This window comes from Podarcis pityusensis (genome assembly GCF_964106645.2).
Source record: "Podarcis pityusensis genome assembly, chromosome: 2".
NCBI classification, from domain to species: domain Eukaryota; kingdom Metazoa; phylum Chordata; class Lepidosauria; order Squamata; family Lacertidae; genus Podarcis; species Podarcis pityusensis.
The window spans coordinates 57,901,484-57,925,245 of NC_138029.1; the positions used below are offsets into that span (position 1 = coordinate 57,901,484).

A 23,762-nucleotide genomic window follows, 5' to 3' on the forward strand; every position below is an offset into this window, starting at 1 on the left:
CATCTGTATAGGACTTCCTTATCCCTAACCAACATGACATCTTTGCGTAGTCACTCATGTTTTGGAGCATAACTTTAATCACTGAGAAAGGATGGCCTGAATGTGAGATGCAGGCCTCCCATTCCCTGGAATGGCTCATTGCACTGTCTGAATGCGTACCAGAGGTGATGGTGGAACAAAGCTCTATAGAGTTCTGTGGGATCTGTGCAAGGGTGTTGCCCCCCCCCCCCATATCTAAATTGCACCATAGCATGCTCCAGCTTGACTGCTGCAAATGTTTAAATTGAATTCTGGCCTTGCCTTTTCAGTCAATTTATTATTTTAAAAATCACCCATTGTAATATGGATAATTAGTTTGCATTGTCCTTTATTTCATCTAAGCAGTGCGTAAGCATTGCATTGGATCTCAGGGACTTGATCCTTATCTTAAATGGGTTACTTTGTTCATTGATTTCAGTGTCCATCAAATGGAACTCTCAAGTGATACACGAGCATGTTAGGGTAAGTAATTACATGCTAGTTCAATTTAAATTACTTGCACTTAATCACCGTGACTATTAATTTCTGGGCAAAGAAATAAATATGAAGTGGTACTTTGCATGTTGTGTGGCAGACCAAATGAATTACATCAGAAAATGCAACCAAATGAGATTTAATATGTTTGAGGGGGAAAAAAAGTTTAAAGGAGACAAACATGTTTTACACCTTTTGTGGTACAGATAAATTTGTGATCTTAGTGTGTATAAGGAAAAATGATGCTCAAATGTGCAGCACTTTTTCATATTGGATCAAACATCATTGGAACTGTTCACATGTGATGCATCTATATTAAATATCATCTTCTAAGTAGGACCAAGCCAGTAGGATATTTAGAAAACACATCAACAGACCTTGGGGGCAGAAGAGGAAAGTCATAGGAGCATCTTTGGAAGGTCAAAGTTTGGAGTTAACTCTAGTCCAATGTGTTAAGATAAACAAAAAACAGTGAAGTCTATTACACATCCTTCACATCTTAATTTCAAGAATATTTACCTGAACAGATATTTACAAGCATTTTTTTAAAATATTTTTTATATAAAAGTAACATTTTTGCTATATCTATTCCACAAAGGTCTTCATTTATGGGAAACTTACCATATCCAGAGTAAAATATTCAAGAAATCATACAAAAGGGACAGTGGAGCAGGGCCCCAATCCGGCAAAACACCTTCCAGAAGAGATGCAATGTATGGATACAATTTTGTTTTACCATTAATGACCACTGCATATTTCTAAATGGAGGCTACATCCAATATTAGGTATCTGGGTTCTAACCTCCTATGGCTCATAGGAAAAATTATGTAGGCTTTAGCAAAAAATTATGTATATCTTAGCACTGATCAAACTGGGAGGAGAAGGGATAGAGGAGACACAGCCCCCACCTACTCCTGTTAAGAGCTCTCACACCTTTCTGTTCTCTGTATGTACTGGAACACCCTACTTTCTCTGCTATAAGGTTAAGCAGTGGGTTTCTGGCTAACGTCAAGAATTCTGTTCTTTTTTACTTCATTTGATCTCGTTCTTCAGCATTCAAAGCAACCAGAATGATTTCACTTAACCTACAGACCTTGGTTGATTGTTAAGCTGTACTAGCTTAAAGCTAAGAGCCAAAGATTCATGAGGCCACTGAGAATTCTTGGTTAGCAATCCCTAGCATTCCCACATACATCTACAGTATCCAAGGTACCTGAGGGAAATTCATGAGCACTAAATGGTCCTCACGTGTAGAGCAGACGCAGTCTTGATTAAAATGTCTGGTAGTAGGTATACACATGGAAATCACTTGGGAAAAGAATAACCAAATAGAAGTGTTTATAGTTCAAAAGCCTAATGTCAGATTAATCCTAATTCATCTTAATTGTAGCCACAGTGGGGTTCAGATGATGCCCCAAATGAGGAATGTGTGATCCTTCCCTTCACTTCCCTTGCTCCTAGTATCCATGCTGTTCTGCCATCCACCTATTCAGCATGTGTGAGAAGGAGCTCTATGTGTATACCAACATATGCACAAAGGTCCCCATTAGAAAGATGAACCTGATTGATCCAGGATCTCCATTCGCATGGGGGACCTCTATGATTGTATGTAATTGGGTGCATAGGGTTGCACCTAGTCGTTAGGTACAGCAAATGTGTTGCTGGTTGGGCATGTGGCCACTAGGAATGCTGTAGTGGAGGGGAGGAGGCTAACCCAGGCATGGGCAAACTCTGGCACTCCAGCTGTTTGGAACTACAATTCCCATCATCCCTGACCACTGGTCCTGTTAGCTAGGGATGATCGGAATTGTAGTCCAAAACATCTGGAGGGCCGGAATTTGCCTATGCCTGGGCTACCCTGTACAAGCCTCTCATGCATTATTTGAATCCCAGCCTCCATATTAAAATGGAGAACTAGTACTCTAAAGATCACCATATGTATTATAATCCCCGCCGACAAACTCATGCCAAACTCTGATCTCTTTTCTTTTTTCTGTGACACCCCCCCCCAAGTATGATGATGCAACAAACATTGCTGTTGCAAAAAGTTATTTTTTAAATCAACTTGAAAATACCTTTTAAAAATCATTGGATAAAGATTCATATTTTCACTTCTGATTGCTTGGACTACACTGGGATTGGGTATTATATATCCTATTGCATTTATAACCATCTTCTCTGTTTTCCAACTATGATTAGTTGCAGTGTCCAATGTTAGCAAGATACATATATTTCACATCTCTTTATGGCAAATCTGCTTACAGTTCTCAGTGTCTGCTATTGCATTGTTGGATATATTTTAATTGGTTTTAGATTGGGGGGGGAAAGCAGCATAACTGAATGATAATTGACTATAAATGAGAACACCATGAATGGGAGAAGAAAATGAACAGCAGCAATATTTTTTTTTTTTTAAATCCTTTTTTGCAGGCATTTGGATGACAGATGTAAATTAAGTGCCTGATTTATATAAAAGCTAAAAGTTTTCTGCACAAAAATAGGCTACTGGAAAGGGTACGTTTCAAGACATAGCTATTGTTTTCATGAAGAACCCAATTACTTCGAGTAATGGTAAATTTTTAATGAAGGGGAAGAAATTATTTCTGGGAACAACACTGCTTATTTTCCTGCCTGCTGAAATAGCAGTTCATCTCGCACACTTAATGATAGCTGCTGCTTAAAAATAAAAACAGATAAAGCTTTCTTTCCTGATTACATAGAAGATATTTGCATATTTGCCCATGTGTTTTCTAGCTTTCAAATCTGCCCCACCTCTTTTATTTAGAAACACCTCGTACAAAATTGAAAAATGTCCTCCTTAGGACTGAAGAGGAGAAACATTCCTCGCCCATATCAATTTTAGGTGCTTGCTGTGAGACAGAGAAATATACCTGACAGCATATTCCATCATGTTTGGACTCAGAAAGGTGTTGGGTTAGCCTTCCTGAATTATGTTTCCCCGTAAAGAAACAATGTATGTTTCTCTCCTATCTCTTTGCATTCTAAATACTACTTTCAGAGACAATATGCTCTCACACCCTCCCCTCAATCCTTAATTCTAACCTCTTACCTCTTTCCTTTGATGTTAAGGGTGATGTCTTCCATGGAGGCCTGCAGCTATTGGAGGGCATGTAGGGGTATTGCCACCCCATCTGCATTTCGAAGCAACATAAATGAAAATATTGACCAGATATTTCAACTTACCTTCTTAGCTCGATTATTTTTAAAGGTGAGTGGATTTTTCTTTACCTGTCTGAATATTTAAATTTCCTGACTTGATAATATTTGTCATACTGAACAATTATATAAATAACATTTTCATTTTTTAAAAAAGCTTTAAAAGGACTTTTTGACTGAGATTGCATTTTCAACAAAGTACATAAACGCCTAAATTTCTCCAGTGTGCCCATCCATGTGAAAATGTCTAAGCTACAGGCCTGACTTCATGCCACACGGCACACACTACAGGCAATGTTATGTTGGACCAATAGAATGAATACTGATGGAACTTAAGAAGTCATCAGCCTTTCAACGGAAAAGTGTTGTTGTACAGAATCACCAAGGAATGTGGCTTATACAATCTCAGTTTTGAGAAATCATTCCTTTTCCTAGTATATGTTCCATAACTCAAGCTGTCACGTCCGACTTCCACACAAATTCCCAGCGTAACCAATTCCTATTAGCAGAGCATACCTTATATTATAAACCTTGCAAGTAGGCCAGTGTTGCACCATGAAGCTTATACAGTTTTTCCCTCAGTGTAAAAATATACAATGCTACTGCATATATATATTTTTTGCAGTTAAAGGTCCAATCAGTCCATTGTTTTATGGCAGTTCTGTTCCTTTTGACTTTTCATACATCTCCAACCCAAACCACTGTGTTGCCTCTCTTGATACCCGAAACCTCGCAGCGTAATGTGTTTTGTCTCCCATTAATTATAAATAGTGACTCCTTTGCTGGTGTTATAAGGTATTGTCCAAATAATCCACTGTCTTGGATAATTCTGTTGTAGTTACTCCAGGGCCAGTCTTTGGATTTGATAGGGTCCTTTAAATTCTTCAATACGTCCATTTTCCCTGTTGACAACTCTACAAAAAGCACATCTGTTTGCAAATGTGAAGTAGCGTATATATAATACTGATTGCCTTCGGTGAAAGAGGACTGAAATGTCAGATCGGATATGTGCATGGTGGTTTGTAAGTCATAAATCAACTTGATTTCCCCTTGGATTGTTATTGCCTGGACTCTGATCCTCCCGCTCTGTTCATCTGCGCTGACCAAATAGCGTCCATCAGGGGAGATGTAGGGAGTACCTGATATGTCGCTGTTGGGGCCAATAACAGAATCTGTAACACTGTCAATTATAAGCTGTGGAGTTATTGGTACTGACATGTTTGTTTTGCACTGGACGAAGAAGTAGCCACCCAGATGTGTATAGGCCATGGCTAGGGGCAAACAGCTGTAGTTCTTGAAGCTGATCGTCTTGATGTGAGCCACAGTTTCCAGATCAATTTTGTGAACTACAGACTTAGACTTGTTAAAGATGAAACCAAATCTAAAATGGGGAAATAAAAGACAAACAATATATAACCAAACAGATGCCACAAGATGTTATGAGAATAACAATTCTTTGTGTCACTTGGCCCAAGAGCAGAAATGTTGTCTTGTTAAGTCTTACGCAACCCTAGGAGGTAGGCCACTATTACGCTGTCATCAATATGTATGTATTTATTTGAAATGTTTATTATTTAATAAACAATAACAGAACAAAATGGAGAATGGACACACTTAATAAATAAAGGAGTTGAGTATTAGAAGTGACCTTATGAAATTAATGTTCTGGAAATGAAAAGGTTTTCAGAGCTCACCAAAATTTCCGAGGCTAGTTGTAACACTTACTGTTTGGCTAAGTTGTTTCAGTATCTGTGGAATGCTTTGTGCACTTAGGCCAAATAAAATTAAATATTGAGTAAGTCCATTAGACAGAAACACATTTTGCTGCTTAAGGTCACAAAGCAAGTTCATGGCTAAGCTGAGATTTTAACCAGGGGTTTCCCAGCTTATCATATGACTCATGTTAACTAGGTAGACAATATTAAAGACAAGGAGACATATTAAAACTAAAATCCCATGCTAACAGCTGCTGTACCCTAGAAAGAGAGGGTTGGATGCAGGAAAGAGGATCCAGTTCTGACACATTGGGGTTTTCTGGCTTTCTCTCCCCTGCAGATACCTGCTTCTCCCAAAAGCTGATCCTGTTTGAAGAAGAATCATACGATGGAGCAGAATGAAATGAACAGGGTGGAGCAAAAAGAGACAAGATGAAAGAGTCTTAGGCTGCTGTAGAAGGAAGTGGGAGAGGAGCCTTGGAGAGCAGTGGGAAGACAGGGACCTTCAACTGCTTCATTGGGGCAAGACTTACTGGTAAGAGTTGTGATCACTAGGTCTGTGCTGTTTTGGTTTCTTTGAATAAATAGTTAACTTCACTGACACTGGCTGTTTTATTGCTGGCCTGCCCCTGACAAGGGGGCTACAATCTAAATATATTACATTAACACCAACCTAAGTCCTCAAGAATATATAGCATAGAATAGTGACATTTCAAGCCATGAAGGAGATGAGAAAGTCATGGAAACAAAACGTTAATGTCCTATAGACATAAAGTGGTACCTTGTTTTGATTCCAGGATCCGTTCCGGAGCCCCGGATGCTCGATGAAAGGGACGCTCGACAAAGCACCGCTCTGTGCATGCGCTGTTTTGCGCTTCTACGCATGCGTGAACCGCGATTTAGCGCTTCTGCATGAGCATGAGCAGAAAACCTGGAAGTACCCGTTTGCTGCAGGTACTTCCGGGTTTGCTGCAGACGTTCCACTAAATGGATGCTAAATGGGGCGGACTCACAACGAGGTACTACTGTACTTGATATGATATAGTGGGTTTTTCTTTGCATAGGTTATAGAATTCTCTTGCACCTATTGAAAGTAGTGTGTTAAGACTTCCCTATCATGCCTTATAGGAAAGTAGTTAAAAAGAGAGTAAGGTTGGAAAGGAGAGGAAGAAAATATTAAGCCGTGTTTGCCCTTGAGTAATTCTCAAAGGAAAAACAATAGAAAATCTGCTCCATTTCACCTGTGCTCCACACACATGTGGCTTATCTGCCTAAAAGACTAGCACATAATGTTTCTTGAGGTCATGCTTTGGAACAATTGTTACACAATCGAATTGCCAGCATTCCACTGTGTGAAAATCATACTTCAGACCTGTGTTTTCACCTATAAAACACAGCTGTCTCCATATAATAGGCTTATATCCCCTGCCTTATTTTTTTTAGTTGAAAGCATCACTGAAGTGTCCAGCCATGGCAATTTACTCCTGAAGAGTAAGCCTGCATAGTGTATGATCACACATGAACACTCCTGGGATTTAGTGTTTCATTCAGTTGCTATACTTACATCCATCAGAAAGATGCTGTGTGGGATGGATGGAATACTGGCAGAGAAAATGAAATGGATAGGCGATTGTAGAGTAATAAGGTGACACCTGCAGCTTTTTTTGAATTAGGCCACTTGAAGACTTTAAACAAAACCTTTCAAAAACATTAGATGCTGTACACATTTAACTTGGGAACAGTCCTATTGAACTGATTGGAACTTACTTCTGAGTAGACATATACAGGATTGCACAGCAAATATAGTAAAGCAAACCAGCAGCATGGTATACTTAAAGGTAAAGGGAAAGGACCTCTGACAGCCAAGTCCAGTCGCGAATGACTCTGGCGCTCATTTCACTTTACAGGCCGAGGGAGCCGGCGTTTGTCCACAGACAGTTTTTCTGGGTCATGTGGCCAGCATGGCTAAGCCACCTCTGGCGCAATGGAACACTGAAACCAGAGCAGCGCATGGAAATGCCGTTTACCTTCCCGCCAGAGCAGTACCTATTTATCTACTTGCACTTTGACATACTTTCGAACTGCTAGGTTGGCAGGAGCTGGGACAGAGCAATGGGAGCTCACCCCGTCGCAGGGATTCGAACCGCCAACCTTCTGATCAGCAAGCCCAAGAGGCTCAGTGGTTTAGACCACAGCGCCACCCGCGTCCCTATAGCATGGTATACTTACTAATACCCATTTGTGTGTATGAGGACCACTGGTATAATACAAAGGTAAATACATGTGCTATTTAATTAAATAACAGTTAAATGTTTCAAATAAATCATCAAATAAAGAAAGAAATGCTTTTCTGCCCCGAAACATATAACAATGAATTGCACTGGGGTAACATGATGATGCTCGACAAACCACAGGCATCCCTGGCATCTGGCCACTGCACAACCAACAGGATGCATAAAAGCTGCAGAGTCACAAAGCTATGTCAGCAGAACATTTGCAAAAGCTCTCAGCTAGGCAGAGAAAAGAGTTGCTGCTGAAATCTTGCATAACCCAGAACTTCGTTTATTGAAAACTTTTCCATACTGCTATTCAATTCAAAATTTGTGGTTTACAGGAAGTAATGAAAATCTAGCAAAAACACAGAAAGGCTTTGCTAAATACAGTTACAGCAGGGAGAAGGGGATATATCCCAAGTTAAAAGCACAGGGGAAAATAAAAAGGGCATTTTTGCCCGGCACCTAATAATCATGCTGGCCATTATTACCCCCATTGCTTCTTTGTGTACTTCCCATCTTTCTTATTTCATGTGCTGTTTCTTGTCTCTTAGCTAACATGGAGCCACTTGGAGCAGGTCTTCATGGTTTTTATTTTCTAGTGTTGTGGAGCTTTCAGCGATTGCCATGAAAGCAAAGCAAGTAATTATCATGATTGATAATAATTTCATCAGATTAAAAGTACAAACTACTGGGGCCCAGAGGACTCTTACCTGATGTGATTGATAATGAGGTTTGTATGTGGAATAAAATAATCATCCATCCCGTTCAAATGGGTGCGAATGATATGCTGGTTGTCTCCTGTACTTGCTTCTGGTATTACCTACAAGGAATAACCAAAATGCTGAGCAGAAATAGAACAATAGATGAGGCACTGAAATATAAACTCTAGACTACCTAAATCAGGGGTGGGTAACATGTGGCCCTCCAGAAGCTGTTGAACTACAATGCCCATCATCACAGACCATTGGGCTATGCTGGCTGGGGCTGGTGGGAGTTGGAGTCCAAAATATCTGGAGGGTCATAGCTTATTAACCTCTGACCTATATTCATATGACCCCACCCCCCATGTATCCAGCAGCATCCCATAGGGCAAAATGCTGGGTTTCCTGGTTCCTGGAAATAAAGGATGAAATGGCATTTGTGTGTATTATGTGACATTTGCAAGGTAAGAGAACAGTTCTCCATCTGCTTTCAAGCTGTTTATAGCAGAAGACAATGCTATCATGCAGGCATGGGAAGAATGTCCCAGCTCTAACGCTTCCATAATTTTTCTGCACAGCCTGCTATAAACATTGTTTTCAGGTTCACATATATTAATCTCACTTAAATGCACCATGCTAATTCACTGGCTTGAATGACCGACAGCAAAGTCACAGCAGTTAATTATCTCTTTGAAAAGATATCTACAGTGCCAGGGAGTGGGGGAATATATGGAAAGGGGTAGAGTGAGTATTTCTTTTTTTTGAAAAGGTTATTTCTGAGAAGAATGTAAGCTCTTTGCTATAATGAAAAGCTCACTTTGTTATTTCTCCTGTGACTCCAGCAAAATATGGAGATGAGACTTAAAAAAAATCAAAATCAAACCTTAGAATGCTTATATGATGCCTAAGTTCAGTTCATTAGGTGTGTTGACTGTATCTCTGTGTTAACAGGACATCTTCAGAATTTACAGCTAAGTAGTTCATTACAGAAAATGCCAGAGCCTTAAAAGATCTGCTGCAATATTTTTGTCAGGCTCTTTTGAGAAACCTGTCATTTCTTGATGAAAGTGCTCTGATGTAATCATGTAGAGTATGGTACATTAGGTTTCCACCATGCCTCTAGTGCTTTTGCGATAGTGAGGCTTCTTCATTAATATGTGTTTGAAATAACTCGTCAGGTGTTAGGGGTTTCCAATTGAGGACTTTCCCAACGACCTGTTCCTAGCGACCTGTTCATTGTGTCATCATGGCAGCTTGTAGATGAGCAATCTGCTGACCTTTGGCACCATCACCGAAGCTAATGCTTCTGCAGGGATCAAAAGTGACAAAAGTGGCCATAGGACTCCACCTGATCCTATGAAGCTTCTGACTTTGGTCTGGTCCTCAGTCTGAGCAACTTGTCAGTTACAAACTGAACCACTCTCTAAAGTCCCCATTTGTACAGCGACCATTTTAAAGGTCTGCCTGCTTTCACGCTGGGGTGTGGTAGCTGTTTGCCACCAGTCCTAACATAGCACTCTATCTATCTATATGCCCAACTGATTTGTACAATACTGCACATCTTCTGTCTGTTGCCTATTGGCAGCAACTACTACATGCAGAAACAGTGTTTCCATGCGCTGCTCTGGTTTGCCAGAAGCAGCTTAGTCATGCTGGCCACATGACCCGGAAGCTGTATGCCGGCTCCCTCGGCCAGTAAAGCGAGATGAGCGCTGCAACCCCAGAGTCATCCGCGACTGGACCTAACGGTCAGGGGTCCCTTTACCTTTACTATATGCAGATGTTTAGCAGAGAAACCCTTGGCCTAGCATGATATCCATTAATAGGTGCAAGGGTGTTTTGGATATAAGTTCCTAGTCTCACATTCCCCCAAAATAATTGGTGCTGAATCTATGGCAGAATGCATCATCAAAGACCCACACTTCATTGTGGGTGTTCATTGTGGATCATTAACAGCTATACCACCATCTTTTATCTAATCTGTTGCATCAGTTACCATAACTCTGCCATCTATCAAATAATTTTCCCCTACAAATGTTTTCTCTGTTTATGGCCTACATTGCACTAATGATCTTTGGAATTCTAATTAAACATGTAATTTAATTATCATAGCCCTACTGAAGCATAAATAACAGTGCTGGAAGGTAAGCTAGTTCAATCCTTTATACTAAGGCAGGATCTTCTCTTCCCGAAACCATTGTCATTTTTGTATATGTTGTTCTTATCTTATTCAAATTACTATGACCATGGAGGAGAGACCTGGAATGAGAAAAGTGTTCATACCAGAATCCCCATGAGGCAAGGAATAAGCATAGCAAAATAGCAATGCATTCAAGTTCATGAAGCTTGCTCCATTTCTACCATAAGACACTTTTACTCTTCTTAAACCAATTTAACAACCACGAGTTCTTTAGAATATAGGTATTTAATTAATTGGTGTGTTGTAATTCACAACTGAGTTGGGATGGTAGCTATGGCACTACAAATGTGGTTTGGAAAAGAAAAAAGGTAGAAGATAAGCATGGAAAGGGGAGAGAAAATGAAAGAGAAGGAGAAGGAGAGAACAAGTAGATAGGTATTATACATGTAAAATTAATAATAATAATAATAATAATAATAATAATAATAATAATAATAATTTTAAAATGAGTTACATGTTTCAGGTCAGATCAGGGATCTGGAAACGGTGAGGAACACTGCTTGAGATGAAACATAATGAAATTAAAATGGTCCTCAGTTCTCACACTGGCAGATGAAGAATTATTTAGTTTACACTGGGGAGAGGAAACCTGTGGCTAACCAAATAGGAGCAGCTGGTGAGAAGGGGTGGCATTGCTGCTGTGCACCAGGATGGTGAGGGGGTGGGGCAGGATAGCAGAGACCTTGGGGCAATGTGGTCATACCAGCAAAAGTACCTGACTGGCTCTGCTGGTACACCCAAACCTCACTGCTACCCCACCCCTGCCATCTCACTGTCCAACCAACGTTTCAGCCAACAGGCCAGTTATGCAGTGCTACTCCTTTCCACTGGCTGGACATAACTATGGAAGTTTTTGGACTCCTCTTCTCCTTGACCATGGGCCATGCTGGCTGGGGTTAATGGGGCTTGGAGTTCAACAATATCTAGAAAGCCACACGTCCCCCATTTCTGATTTATAAATTTTCCCATCAGCTCTGTTCTTAAGCTATAAAAAAGTCTACACAGTTTATTCAAAAGCTGTCATTGTGCAGGTCTTTGCACTTGCAGCGTGTTTGAAACAGTGTTTGAAACGAAAGAAAGAGTGATAAGGATGAGGGAGGGAGACAGAGTTGAGGCTCACATTTATATAAGATTTCCTAAATTTCTGCTGATAAGAATAATGGCTCTAAAAGAAGATTGTGATTAACTATTGCATTTGTAAGAGGCTTACCTGCAAAACCGGATGAGACTTCTTCATATCGCCCCAGCTAAGTACCCAAATTTGGTCATGTGACTTATCATAATGTAATTTTACAGGTAGAGGGTCAGTGTCCAAGATCTTCAAAGTAACAAAAAAACAGTTTCATTAGCTCTTCCTTATGAAAAAGAATGTAAGTTATGCATTTGATTAGGGTCTGTAAGCTATTAAGAAAGCCTTTGTGCACATTTTGCATTTCATGTCCAAGTCAGACACCAAACCACTGCATGTCACTGTATGCACCCAGTTTAATACGCTGGCATACTGAGACATGCTTTGTAAGTTGTTGCCAGCAAAGCAGCTGCTGCCCTACCATACCTGCTTCCATACCAGTCCTGTCATCTATACACAATTTACACCCAGATGTGTAGCATAGATGGTGTGGCACACCAGTATGGTACCTGTGTCTTTTGTTTCTCTGCAGTTTGAACCACACAGCTCTGGTGCTTACTAAAATGGAGAGTGGTGAGATGGTAGGGAGTCTGGCACTGAGCAAGGACACTGGCGGGGAACTAAATGATCTCCACCCACAAAGTGCCAACTTCCCCAGCGCCTCACCCAGCAGCACAGCTAGCTGCTCGGGTGCCCGGTGCAGCACACGTGTCCTGCAGCTGGGGGCAGGGTGAGCTGCCCATGGGGGCAGGGCGTGTGTGTCGAGCTTTCCTCAGCCTCTCCCTTTGCTGTAGGGCAGCTGAGGGAGTGGCGGTGGGCAGACGCAAGCTTCACGCTGCTTTTTCAGGCAGAGCCAAGCCTGCAGGTGCTCAAGCCACCACGCCACTCCCAGGAGAGAAGCGTGACTCGGGCATGTTGCAGGCCCCGTGGTAAGTGCCGGCCCCTGCAGTGTGGCGCCCAGTGCCAGCTGCTTTTCATTGCGTTTGTTGACTGAACTATAAAGTTTCGTCAGCCCAATTATTATGTTTTTTAACTCAGATTTTTGACATTTTGTCACCCCCCTTCAGTGATGACACCCGGGGTAGCCTGCACCCACCTTCCTCCACCACTGGCCTCACCCTCTGTCTCCCAGTAAGAAGCAGCAACATCGCTGCCAGGAGATGAGCTGCATTGTGCCACCCCTCCCCTGCCAACCACTCCTTGATTGATTGATTGATTGGTTGGTTGGTTGGCTTTGCTTAAGTGCCGCTTTTCCACAATGAGGTGCGCCCAAAGTGGCTTACAGCAAATGTTCAAAACAGAGAACACAGGAAATATAAAATACAGAACATGTTAGTAAATTCAAAGTAGCAAAAACCAACAATTTGGCAAACCGATTCAATATTACAAAAACCAACAATGATCTAGATTTAAGAACAAGAACAAGCAAAAATGAAAGTTAACTGACAATGCATTTTCTGGTACTGGTCTTGCTACACTCCAAGGAGCTTGGCATAAATGTAGGGTTTTTTGCGGGGGGGGTAGATGACAAACAGCTGGCCCTCACATCTGTCTTCCAGAGGAAGCTGACAGCACCAAAAGGCAAATGTCAGCAATGATACTGAGTCTCTTCCTCAGCCTCCTGGAAGTACCAAGAAGAAGAAGAAGAGTTTGGATTTGATATCCCGCCTTTCACTCCCTTTAAAGAGTCTCAAAGCGGCTAACATTCTCCTTTCCCTTCCTCCCCCACAACAAACACTCTGTGAGGTGGGTGGGGCTGAGAGACTTCAGAGAAGTGTGACTGGCCCAAGGTCACCCAGCAGCTGCATGTGGAGGAGCGGAGACCCGAACCCGGTTCACCAGATTACGAGTCTATCACTCTTAACCACTACACCACACTGGCTTTCTACCACTACACCCACCAAGGGCTTATGCAGGTCTTCTGAACAGCACTCAGTGAATCCCTTCATCTACATATGCTTCCATTCCATGTGGCCATGTTGTGGGAGCCTTTTGAATAAGAAAGAGGTGTTGTGGACATGACAAGGGCCTAACATGCCAGCCATAAACTGACTTTAGTATCTGGGTTGCATATTTATTTGAAAGTGTCACAGAGTTCAGTGCATAGAATTACAACCTTACAGAAACTGCAATCCTGTGTTTGCTTTCTCATAAGTAAGTTTCCACTGTGTTCAGTGGGACCTTACTTTCAGGTACATGTGTAGAGGATTGCAGCCTCAGAATATGACAATACTCTACATATATAGTTATCAGCATTACATATTACAACCTAGGTATGTTGTTAACAGAGGACTTCAATTGACAGGTATTATAGTGTCAAAATGTTGTTGTCAAACTATTAGCGACATGATTAGTAACGATCCTCTTTCTAGTAGCCACCTCAGGATGTCGAGCATGGGGTATTACCATACTCCTAACATGCTGCTAACCCAGCTGCAGATTTGTATTTTTACAAATCTACTAACAAAGTCAATAGCTAGAACCTCCTTTGGGAAGAGACCAAATTTTTGGCAGTATGAAACCTTTTTGTCCCCCATCCAAAAGCATTCAGTTGCCCCTGGGAAGTTACCTGAATGACTTTCTGAGTCTGGATATCAAGGATCATTATTCTATTCCACTTTGGCTGTGTTACATAAATATATTTGTCTCTGACATTGACAGCGGAAGCCCAGAGGCAGGACTGAATGGCTTCACCTTCAACTCTAGGACAGATTTCTGCCTGAAATAAAATAATGAAAGCAGGTTTAATAAGTTTAGGTTCAGTGCTGTGATCCAGGCAGTCTGCTATATACGGCCACAGAGGAAAACGATAGAAGGTAAAACAATGAGACCTTGAAGGTATGGCTTGTGCTGAGAGTAATAGATCTAACCTGTGGTATTGAGCTAGTTCTCTGGCAAACCTTTTGGGGGACCTGTCTTTTGGTCATTTGATGGGGCTGAGGTCAAGTTGAAGAGACCTCCAAAGAGGGAGGTGGAAGTGGTAGTGCTTCAGTGGAATTTTCATTGGCTGGGATTTCTACCTTATTAAATGTGAGGGGGTCTCTCTTGCATTTCAACATTTATAAAGGCCATGTGTGTGCTTGCAGTGGCACCAGATTCTGCCTACACAGGATCCCGCATTGCAGGACTCCTTGGAATGCCCACACAATGTCATATAGTCACACACATGTTCCAGGAAACACTGTTGCAATGGAAGCCTGTGCACAGAGAGCCTCACATCACTGCAAGAGCACATGGAGCATTTTTTAAAAAAAGGTTTTAAGTGCATTCTTCAGCTATTAAATTAGTAAAGTAAGAACAACTCCCTGCCCCACAAAACATCTTCAAATTTTTCAAAGTAGAAATTTGTTCCCCAGTTTGCTGCGGGAAGAATGGACATGCAAAACTGAGGTGCAAAGCCAGCTTTATTTTAAGCCAGGCATAGGCAATCTCGGCCCTCCAGATGTTTTGAGACTAAAATTTCCACCATCCCAGACCACCGGTCCTGCTAGCTAGGGATAATGGGAGTTCCAAAACATCTGGAGGGCCGAGTTTGCCTACGCCTGTTTTAAGTCATCACAGACTGAAATTTATATTCAAACAATAATATAGCCATTGAATATTTGGGAGAGCCATATCTGAGTTATGGAACTTGTGGTTCACAATACAGGGCCCTAAGTTAGCTAAAGTAGAGTCTACCCTGAGGTAAACCATATGTTTCGGCAACAGGAGCTTCTTGATAAATTTCTCAACCTTCAGTTCAATAGAACTTGGGTGGCCAGGAAAATGTGCTCCTCACATTGTGGTTTATTCAGATGAATGTATGGAACTGAAGGTCTGTGAAACTCCAGTTCTAAACTTTATAAATTTGGCATAATAACATGAATTATGGTAGGGATTCACCTCACAAGTCTCACCAGTGGAAGCCCTGTGCAATGATTTCCCGTTCTGTGATGGGGCTCCCCCCCCCCCCATTCCCTCTGCAGTCCTAAAATTGCCTCGGCAGGTTGAGAGAGCCCCCAGCACATAGGGGAGATGAAGGGGTTGTTCTACCCAGCACGCTGAAAGGCTTGTGCTGATGGTGTGGTCAACATAGCACAACATTGAATTCCTCTTTACATGTACAATATATAAATTTCACAATTTTGCCACAGCAGGCAGTGAGATAAATAATGTAGTTTTTAACAGAAGCTGAACTGCAGCAGAAAAGCAGTGCTGCCCGCGATAAATACAGGGTGGAAAGGAAAACAAGGACTTCTTACATCCCTGATGCAAGACCAAGATTAATTAGCCCAAACTTACATAACTTGAGAAAACTTTCTCATTTGGTTTGATGTGTCTCTGGATCTCACAGTCACTTGGCTGAATTATTGTGATTCCATCATCAGAAAAGACATAGAACATGTTTCCCACACTGAGCCCTTGAAGAGAAAACAAAAAAGCAAGGGAAAAAACATGTCATAATTTCCTGTCTGAAAACAAAAAAAGTAGGCTAAACCTCAAAAATAAAAATTACTATACAAAACGAAACCAAAAAACCCCTAGAGATTTGGATGCTTTTGGTGCATTCACAAAATTAAAGTTCATGTCACAAGTAGGGCTTCAAGGTGTGAGGAAAGAGGTACAGATAAGCTCAAAAATGTATTGCCTTGGTGGTAACAATTAGAAACGTAAGACAGTATCTTGGGATCATGTGTTTTGCAATCAAATTATTATGCAGGTTTCTTTCCTTTGCATTAGAAGCAGTTTGCTAATACTTTTGCCCTTTCCAGGTAAATGTTTCAAATGATGGAATGTAACCATGCATTTCACACAATTTGGAATAAGGGGTGCTGCTGACTTGTCGAGGGTAATACTTTCCCCCCAGTGGCCTAGAGACATTTGGGGGGCGGGGGCAAATCCTTATAGCCACCAAAGCAAAAACATTTTTGAAATTTTGCAAACTGCAATTCACAAATGTGGAATCTTTTAGCATTGCAATAGCACTCATCTATCAAAACTGGGGCATTCCAGAAGCTTTAGGGGGGAAAAATAGCCTGTCAGTGAGTTTCTAGTAAAAGAATTGTATTCTACATTTCTGCTTAATCAGAAATGTCCTGAAACCTTGCTAGTATACTTCATTTTCCATTACGTGCAAATGCAGTAATGAATACCTTGTATGCTTTTCAATCACTCTCATCAGAAATCCTTTCACTACACATGTATATATATATATTCTACAGATACGGTATTGTAATGGCTTCTGTCATCCCAAATAAAGTTGATAGTGTACTTATCTGCCAAACTTCCATAGTTTTACTTCTGTAAACTGTTTTGTACAGAAAATGAAAGCTCAATTTGTCAAAAAAGTTACCTTTGGTGGATGATAGTTGTTTTTAAGCTAATAAACTGTGTATCCTGTTCAGACTTGAAAAGTTACTGGATGACATTAAATGCTTCCAAGATTGGAAATCAAGGAATCACAAAGTGCACAATTCAGCTAAAGTGTAACCATTTTCCATTTCCATTTATTTAAAGGGAAATAATTAAGCATATGAGAGTACATTCACTGAAATTGGCTCGATTTAGAAGTGCCTAACTTTGGCTAGATTGTGCACTGACAATTTAATAATGAAATTATTGCTTATTTAAAAAATAAGTAACAACCATGCAATATTTGCTTTTTGTTGCTGTTAAATTGATGCAATTCATCATGCTTTTCAGTACAACTGCTCCTGGAGTCACAGATCTTGCAAACAAGTATGCAATAGAAAATGAGTATTTGCAAGATTGAGTCCTCTGGTGTATATTCCATAGCGTCAAAACACAATGACACTTGCACATTATATAGCTTTTATTATATCCGTTTGGTGTGCTGAGAATTTGATATATGAAGTTTAGCCTTTGAATTATACCACAGAAATACCCCAGTTAAGGCATCAAAGTGGATCTAGGATCAATGATCCTGAAATGTGATGCTGCAGTGAGGGATCATGCATTTTCTGAACACACGGCTAGCAAATTCCTATGTTATCATCACTGCTGAAGAACTAAAATACCTCAGGCATATCTTAGGCTGACATTTTCAACAAATGTGGACCAAAGTCCTTTCTTGCCGCATGCACACAGTTCCTCTTCATTTCAATGAGGACTGAATACACACATTAGAAAGCAGGATTTGGCCCTTGATGCAATGAGTGCACATTTCTGCAGATGTTTAAAGTTGGGACAGTTTAAAACAAATGATAACAATCATGCATTAACTTATGGTAAGTGTGAACTGTGCCTATATTCAGATTCATGCACATTAACCACCCTGTTCTTTATGATCGTTTGATAAAATGCATGTTCACATTTCAGCTTTCATTTGCCCTGCCGTTAAAGCAGATATTTATGGTAATGCTATGACTCAATTTCATGTTGCTGAAGCATTAGTGGTTTATTATCATAGCCTTGGTGAATTTTCCATGAGGAAAATGCAGTAGTCCATGTTCTAGCCTTCATTAGAACCAGCATTGCATTACTCAAGTTTTCTAAGCCTATGTACACCCTGCCCCAAGTAACCACATTTTAAAGAAGAGAGCCCTTAAAGATAAGAAGTTTCCCTTCAGGACCAAGGAAAGAATCCAAGCAGGAAAGGTCCCTATTCCTTGCATGGAAATGCCATAAGTTTCTGGAGCAGGGACAGAACTCCCTGTCCCTCCTATATGCCAGTTCCAAACATGCTACTTAAAAATAACTTTAAAAATATCAGGCTACTAACTTTTTAGAGTTTATTTAATTTACGTAATCTATATAAGTCCACAAAAGTTCATAGCCTGAAATTTTCTATATCAGATCTTACAGATAAACTACCTTTCCCCCATTTATGGCACACTTCTCTTGAATGGGCACACAAGCCTAGAACATCAGAAACAACCACTCTAGTATTTTGTGAAAAAACTGTATTTTGATGGTAGAGCTAAATCCTGCTTCTCTGACTCCAAGGAAAGATTTGATCGATGCAGGATATCATGCTCATGTAAGGTGTGTTCCAGTGCCCTTTCAGCATTGCAGAGACTTTTTCTAGGAAGAAGAAATAACCCGGTGATCCTATGATACTAAAGGTACTTAATTGGACGGAGTCAACACAGGCCAATTATTTCATCCATTTGTGGAACGTTGAGTTCATCTCAGCTGCGATAGATGCCCAATCAGTGAACCACTAGGACATGCCATCTCATGATCAACATGGCAAAATAAGTTAAACAACCATTTGTTTAACTGTCCCTGACCAGCTTTTGCACATGCAAATTAATACCTTAGGTATTCACTTGATGTGAAACTCTGGAAAAATTCTATTATTTCCTACTGCCCAGCAAATATTTACACTGGCAATTCATTGTACAATTTCCTGTAGACATATCTCAATACTTAGGGCTCCTGTGAGAACTTAAGAGAGTCTTTTTGCAGAATCGTCCCACAGTGCTGCAGTAATGCTCGGAAGGCTAGAATCATGGGGGGGTGGCAACTGTCACCTTTCCTTCCTGGTTGGGTAGGAAGAACACTTGGCAATTGGCTCCATCATGTGGTCCAGCTTTTTAATATATCGTCATGGTGACATGAGATAAGACCAAGGAAAACACATCTTGCTCTGCTGTGGTGATATACGAATCAGACCTCAATAAGTAAATCCATGAAGGTTTAAAGGATTATTTTAACCTGCATAGAGACCAGAACTGTAGGATTCACTATAAATCTGATCGAGCTGAATAAACAATTGTCACTGGAGTAAGCAGTGTTCTACATGGTTGAAGGGAAGGAGAGCAACAGCTTTTCTGATATTTATTTAGCAAAAAATATGGAGCTGAAATATGTGGCCTAGAAAATAAACATCTGTTCAAGTGATGTAGATGAACAAAGAACAGCAGGATTTGTTGGTGTAAATTAGAGTACTTACATTCCACTTAAAGTATAGCAAATTGTGACTTTCATTCTGGTGTTTCTGCTGATAATTACTTAAGAATCTGTTTTCAAATGTTGTTAACTTTCTGAATGCCTATTCAGAAAATCTTGATCATAGAAACTTAAGAGTCTTTTAGAAAAGTTGCATCACTAATATTCTACCAGTTATTTGTTGGGTTTGCCTGCGTGCTAAGCTGAGACCTGCTGACATTGCTAAAGTTAGTGGCAAATCAGTGGAGAATGGTCCATTATGGAATTATTAAAGCAGACAAGCACATTATCACTACAACAAGACAATTTTACTGCAGTACCTTCCTCTCGCCACAGTATGTTTGCAACTGCAGCATCAGAGAAATGGGAGAGCCAGAAAATGATCAAGAAAAGGAAAAAAAAAAAAAACATTGTCAAAATTTCATTGCAGCAATTAAAGGAATTTAACATTCTGGTTTTTTAAAATTGTTTTTCCTCTGATAGCTTTACAGTATTAATTCAGACACATGATGTCACTTGAGTAAAGACATGACAAAATAAACTTCACCAAATTCAGTTTTTCTGTTGAAGCCTCTATTGCCCCTCCCCCACAGCAAACATCAAAGTTTTTATAGAGAGAAAATTCTCATTAAATTAAATATTTTTGATTTTTGCCTAAGTAAAGATTACAAAACATGTCTCTTCATGAGCAGACAGTTCTCCTCTTTCCACAATAATGGCCTTTTATCTTGTAGAATCACACAGAAGCTGTAACCACATGAAAGCTTGCTGTAAATGCAATGCATTTTCTAACAGATAATTACAGAAATCATAATGCTAAGCAGACTTTCTTTTCATTAATATTCATTAATGAGCATTTTGATGTTCAAAGTTTTATTTTTTAATTAATTTATTTTTACAGCCCTCTCTTGGCAAAAACAGCCTTGCTATGGAGATTACTATTACCGTATTCTTTTCCCTAATATTTATTTACATTTCTCACTTGTGGAACAAATGCCTGGGGCTGATCTTCCATTGTGCGTTGGTGACTGAAGGCACATTTGTTAGGGAGCTGTAGTCAATCCCAGTTGCCTAGGGGTTGTTGTTTTGTGATTATATGCCCATTTGAAAATACATGTTTGTCAAATTCATGCACTAAATCTTTAAATGCAATATCTTGTTGGCGTATCTTAGAAATGTAATGTGTAAAGCTGGCAGTACACGGTGCTATGCAATGGTTGCCATGATGCTACAAAGGATTGTGAGACCAATCTTATGTTGCGTTTTGAAAACAATAGACAAATAGCTTCAAATATTTTTCTTTTGCAGCAGTGCCTTGTTAGCTTTAGGCATCAAGAAAATGAGAGATACAAATTGACTGCAATTTTAATTAGCATGGCAAGAAATGTAATTCTATGACTGTCAATGAAAAATCTTGCATTCTTCCCTGCTATGCAAGCTGAACCTTGTATCATGTTGCACATATTTCTTCAAATTAGGAGACATCCTGCAGATATTTTATAAGCAAGACTTCCATGAGGTTTCATTAGTGGTATGGGTCTGATTTGTGAGCACTTTTAACTCCAAAATAGGTGCAAAAGAGTACCCCTAAACTCTAGGCCATAACATAGCCCAGCAGATGCCATCAGAGCATGGTGGCCTTGGATAATACTGTGACCCCACAGGTATGGATTTGGCTGCCCCAGCATCAATGATCTCTTGGAGGACATCATGGGGATATAAAGATAATCACAGCAAGCTTGAAGGTTTCTAATCCCTGGTGTGTTCTAGATTGTGTCATCAGGAGCATAACAGGGTCTAGAGATTTATCCATAGCCTATAATGCTCATGACCTGGATGGAACCATCTGCATTATCCCCAGCCTTGAATGATTTACTAGAAGAGGACATATGGCAGAAAGTGTTCCAGACAAGCTAAAAGAGGCAGAGTCTGCAGGAAAACCTTTAGGTGCAAATGCACTCTTGCTGCTGTTACACTGTGCTGGATGTTTGCTGAACTGATTGGGGGTGGGGGTTAGGCTTAATTCCAAACCATAGAGAAATCTACCCATCACTAAATTTCTCATGTTCCATCTTTGCTTCAGACTCATTATATATTAAAGCAGACTACTAAGGAACAATGTGGAAGTTCTTAACCAGAGTTTGTTAGTTTTAAATAACAACAGTGAATGGAACCACAAAGTCCCTTAGAATTGCGTAATTAATTAACTATTGTTGGTGATAAATGGGAAGCAGACAGCTACTTTGAAATTAGGCTTGATCATGTGAATCTTTACTCAGGCAAAACCCAGTTTGGTACCATTCAATTAAGTCTGCAGTTTTAAAATCTCAAACCATAACCTTAGATATAGTAAAGAGCTTAGAAAGTGTGTGTAAAAGTTAAACCTACGAGTTTTTCTAGCTGAATCTTCAACGAAGAGAGAAGAAATATCCTCATCTACTCCCACTTCATTTTTAGCAATGCAAGTATAGGCACCTGTGTCTTCATATCGAACGCTACTGATGTGAAGTTCGCTTCCATTTGCTGCAACAAAAAAGATCCACAAAAGCTATAAATTGTAACAAGCTCTGGAAAGTGAGGTTTTTAGGCTGCAGTCTTAAACGCAGTTACTTGACAGAGAGTTCCAGTGAAATCAAATAGGCTCAGAGGGTTTTATCCAACAAAGTAATTCTGTTAGCGCAAGGACTTTTTCCTTTCCTTGCACACCTGCCCATCTGTTCTGGAGGACTGGGAAGAGAGAGAGAGAAGAGGAAAGGAAGTTCTATGGTGCAGGAGGAAGTCCTTGTGTTAACAGTAACAGGGCAACTATGTTGGATACAACGCAGGGTTTCAGCCTTACAATTATGCTTTTGAACTCATTGTTCCAGAATTGAGATTTCTTACAGTTGAAGAAGTCCAGAAATACTGAGGATGAATGATTGGTTACCATGACATTGGAAAGTCACAAAAGTTTACTTATCTTTCTAAGAATAAGAGAATGACAGTAGACAATACATCATCAGATGGATAAATCTTTGAACTTCTGATAATATTTTCATTTCTTGTATTTATTCACATATTTCTAGGGTATCTTTTAAAGCAAAGCCTTCACAAAGGAGCAAAACCAGCCATAAAATACAATGGCACATTTCGGTAACGCCAGCCACTTAAAACAACAGTCTAAAACAGTTCACCGGCCAGTAACTTAACATTAAAAATGAAGTAAAACCACATAAAATCATTTCCATTCAGCAGCATTGTAAAATTCTTTGAAAAACATGTGGCCTTCCAGAGTCTGTTTAAAAGCCTGTACATGAATTTTGGGATATTAATTTTGATTATAGCTTTTTTACAGGCAGTTTGTCACTATGAATATAAGATACTAAAAGTGGCAATTATACAGGAATTGAGAAATTTACTGTAAACTGATGAAAAGAATTGAGAGCTGCTTTAGGGCACATTCACTCAGCCAGCATTTGGCTCATGGAGGGGCTTTCTGAGCGGTGTACATGCTGCATAAAGGTGAGAGGCCCACTAGTAGGGTGGTACTTGTACTACCAGAGCATACACACACCCAAAATGCCTGCAGAGGACTCCCCAGAAGTAGCTGTTCTGCTAGAGGTGAAGGTTGAAACAGGGTGTTCCAGGAGCACATCCTGGGGTTGTTGCGGCAGTCAAGGATCTACAGGATTCTAGAGCCCCTCATTTCCCCAACACACCCTTGATGGAACAAAAAACTGTCCCACTTGGGATGTGGTGGTTTCTGTTTCATGGAGTCTCCACACACACCCATGTGCAACAGGCCTGCTCTGTTAATTCCAGTAACACAGAAAATAATGTTCTGTTCATTCCAATAATATGCATATGAAAAGGGATAGTGTACTGGAGGAATCCAGCGTTGTGCTTTGTCAACACAGACATTTCAGCTTGTCAGACCGAACGATTCCCCCTCTCCTTACTCCTCACACAGGAGGTATGTGGGATGCATGGGGTGGGGAAAGGGGAGAAAGTCCCATAGTGCCCCAGCAAAATCCTTTGCATAGGGCATCCACCATTGAGGCTCATTTGGTGAATCACGGAGCCAATTATTTTTCATCCCATTTGGTGCATCACAGGGCCAATTATTTTTCATCTCAACCAATACAGCAGCACTTGATCCAGATTTTACCTAAGAAACCG

General features: G+C 40.3%; 1 protein-coding gene across 3 annotated transcripts in view; it reads right to left on the reverse strand.

Moving 5' to 3' along the window:
• Positions 1-4,190: 4,190 nt before the first annotated feature.
• FSTL4 (follistatin like 4) overlaps positions 4,191-23,762 on the reverse strand; it is a 375,555-nt gene continuing 355,983 nt past the window's right edge. For 2 of the 3 annotated variants that reach the window (XM_080997135.1, XM_080997133.1), the window contains 7 exons: positions 21,993-22,127; positions 19,925-19,951; positions 15,993-16,111; positions 14,281-14,430; positions 11,793-11,900; positions 8,392-8,501; positions 4,191-5,071 (listed from right to left, as the gene is read on the reverse strand). In XM_080997135.1, the coding sequence (XP_080853261.1) occupies positions 4,369-5,071; positions 8,392-8,501; positions 11,793-11,900; positions 14,281-14,430; positions 15,993-16,111; positions 19,925-19,951; positions 21,993-22,127 (1,352 nt within the window). In that variant the 3' untranslated portion in view covers positions 4,191-4,368. The remainder of the gene's footprint in view (positions 5,072-8,391; positions 8,502-11,792; positions 11,901-14,280; positions 14,431-15,992; positions 16,112-19,924; positions 19,952-21,992; positions 22,128-23,762) is intronic. The other variant, XM_080997134.1, reaches the window with a different exon arrangement.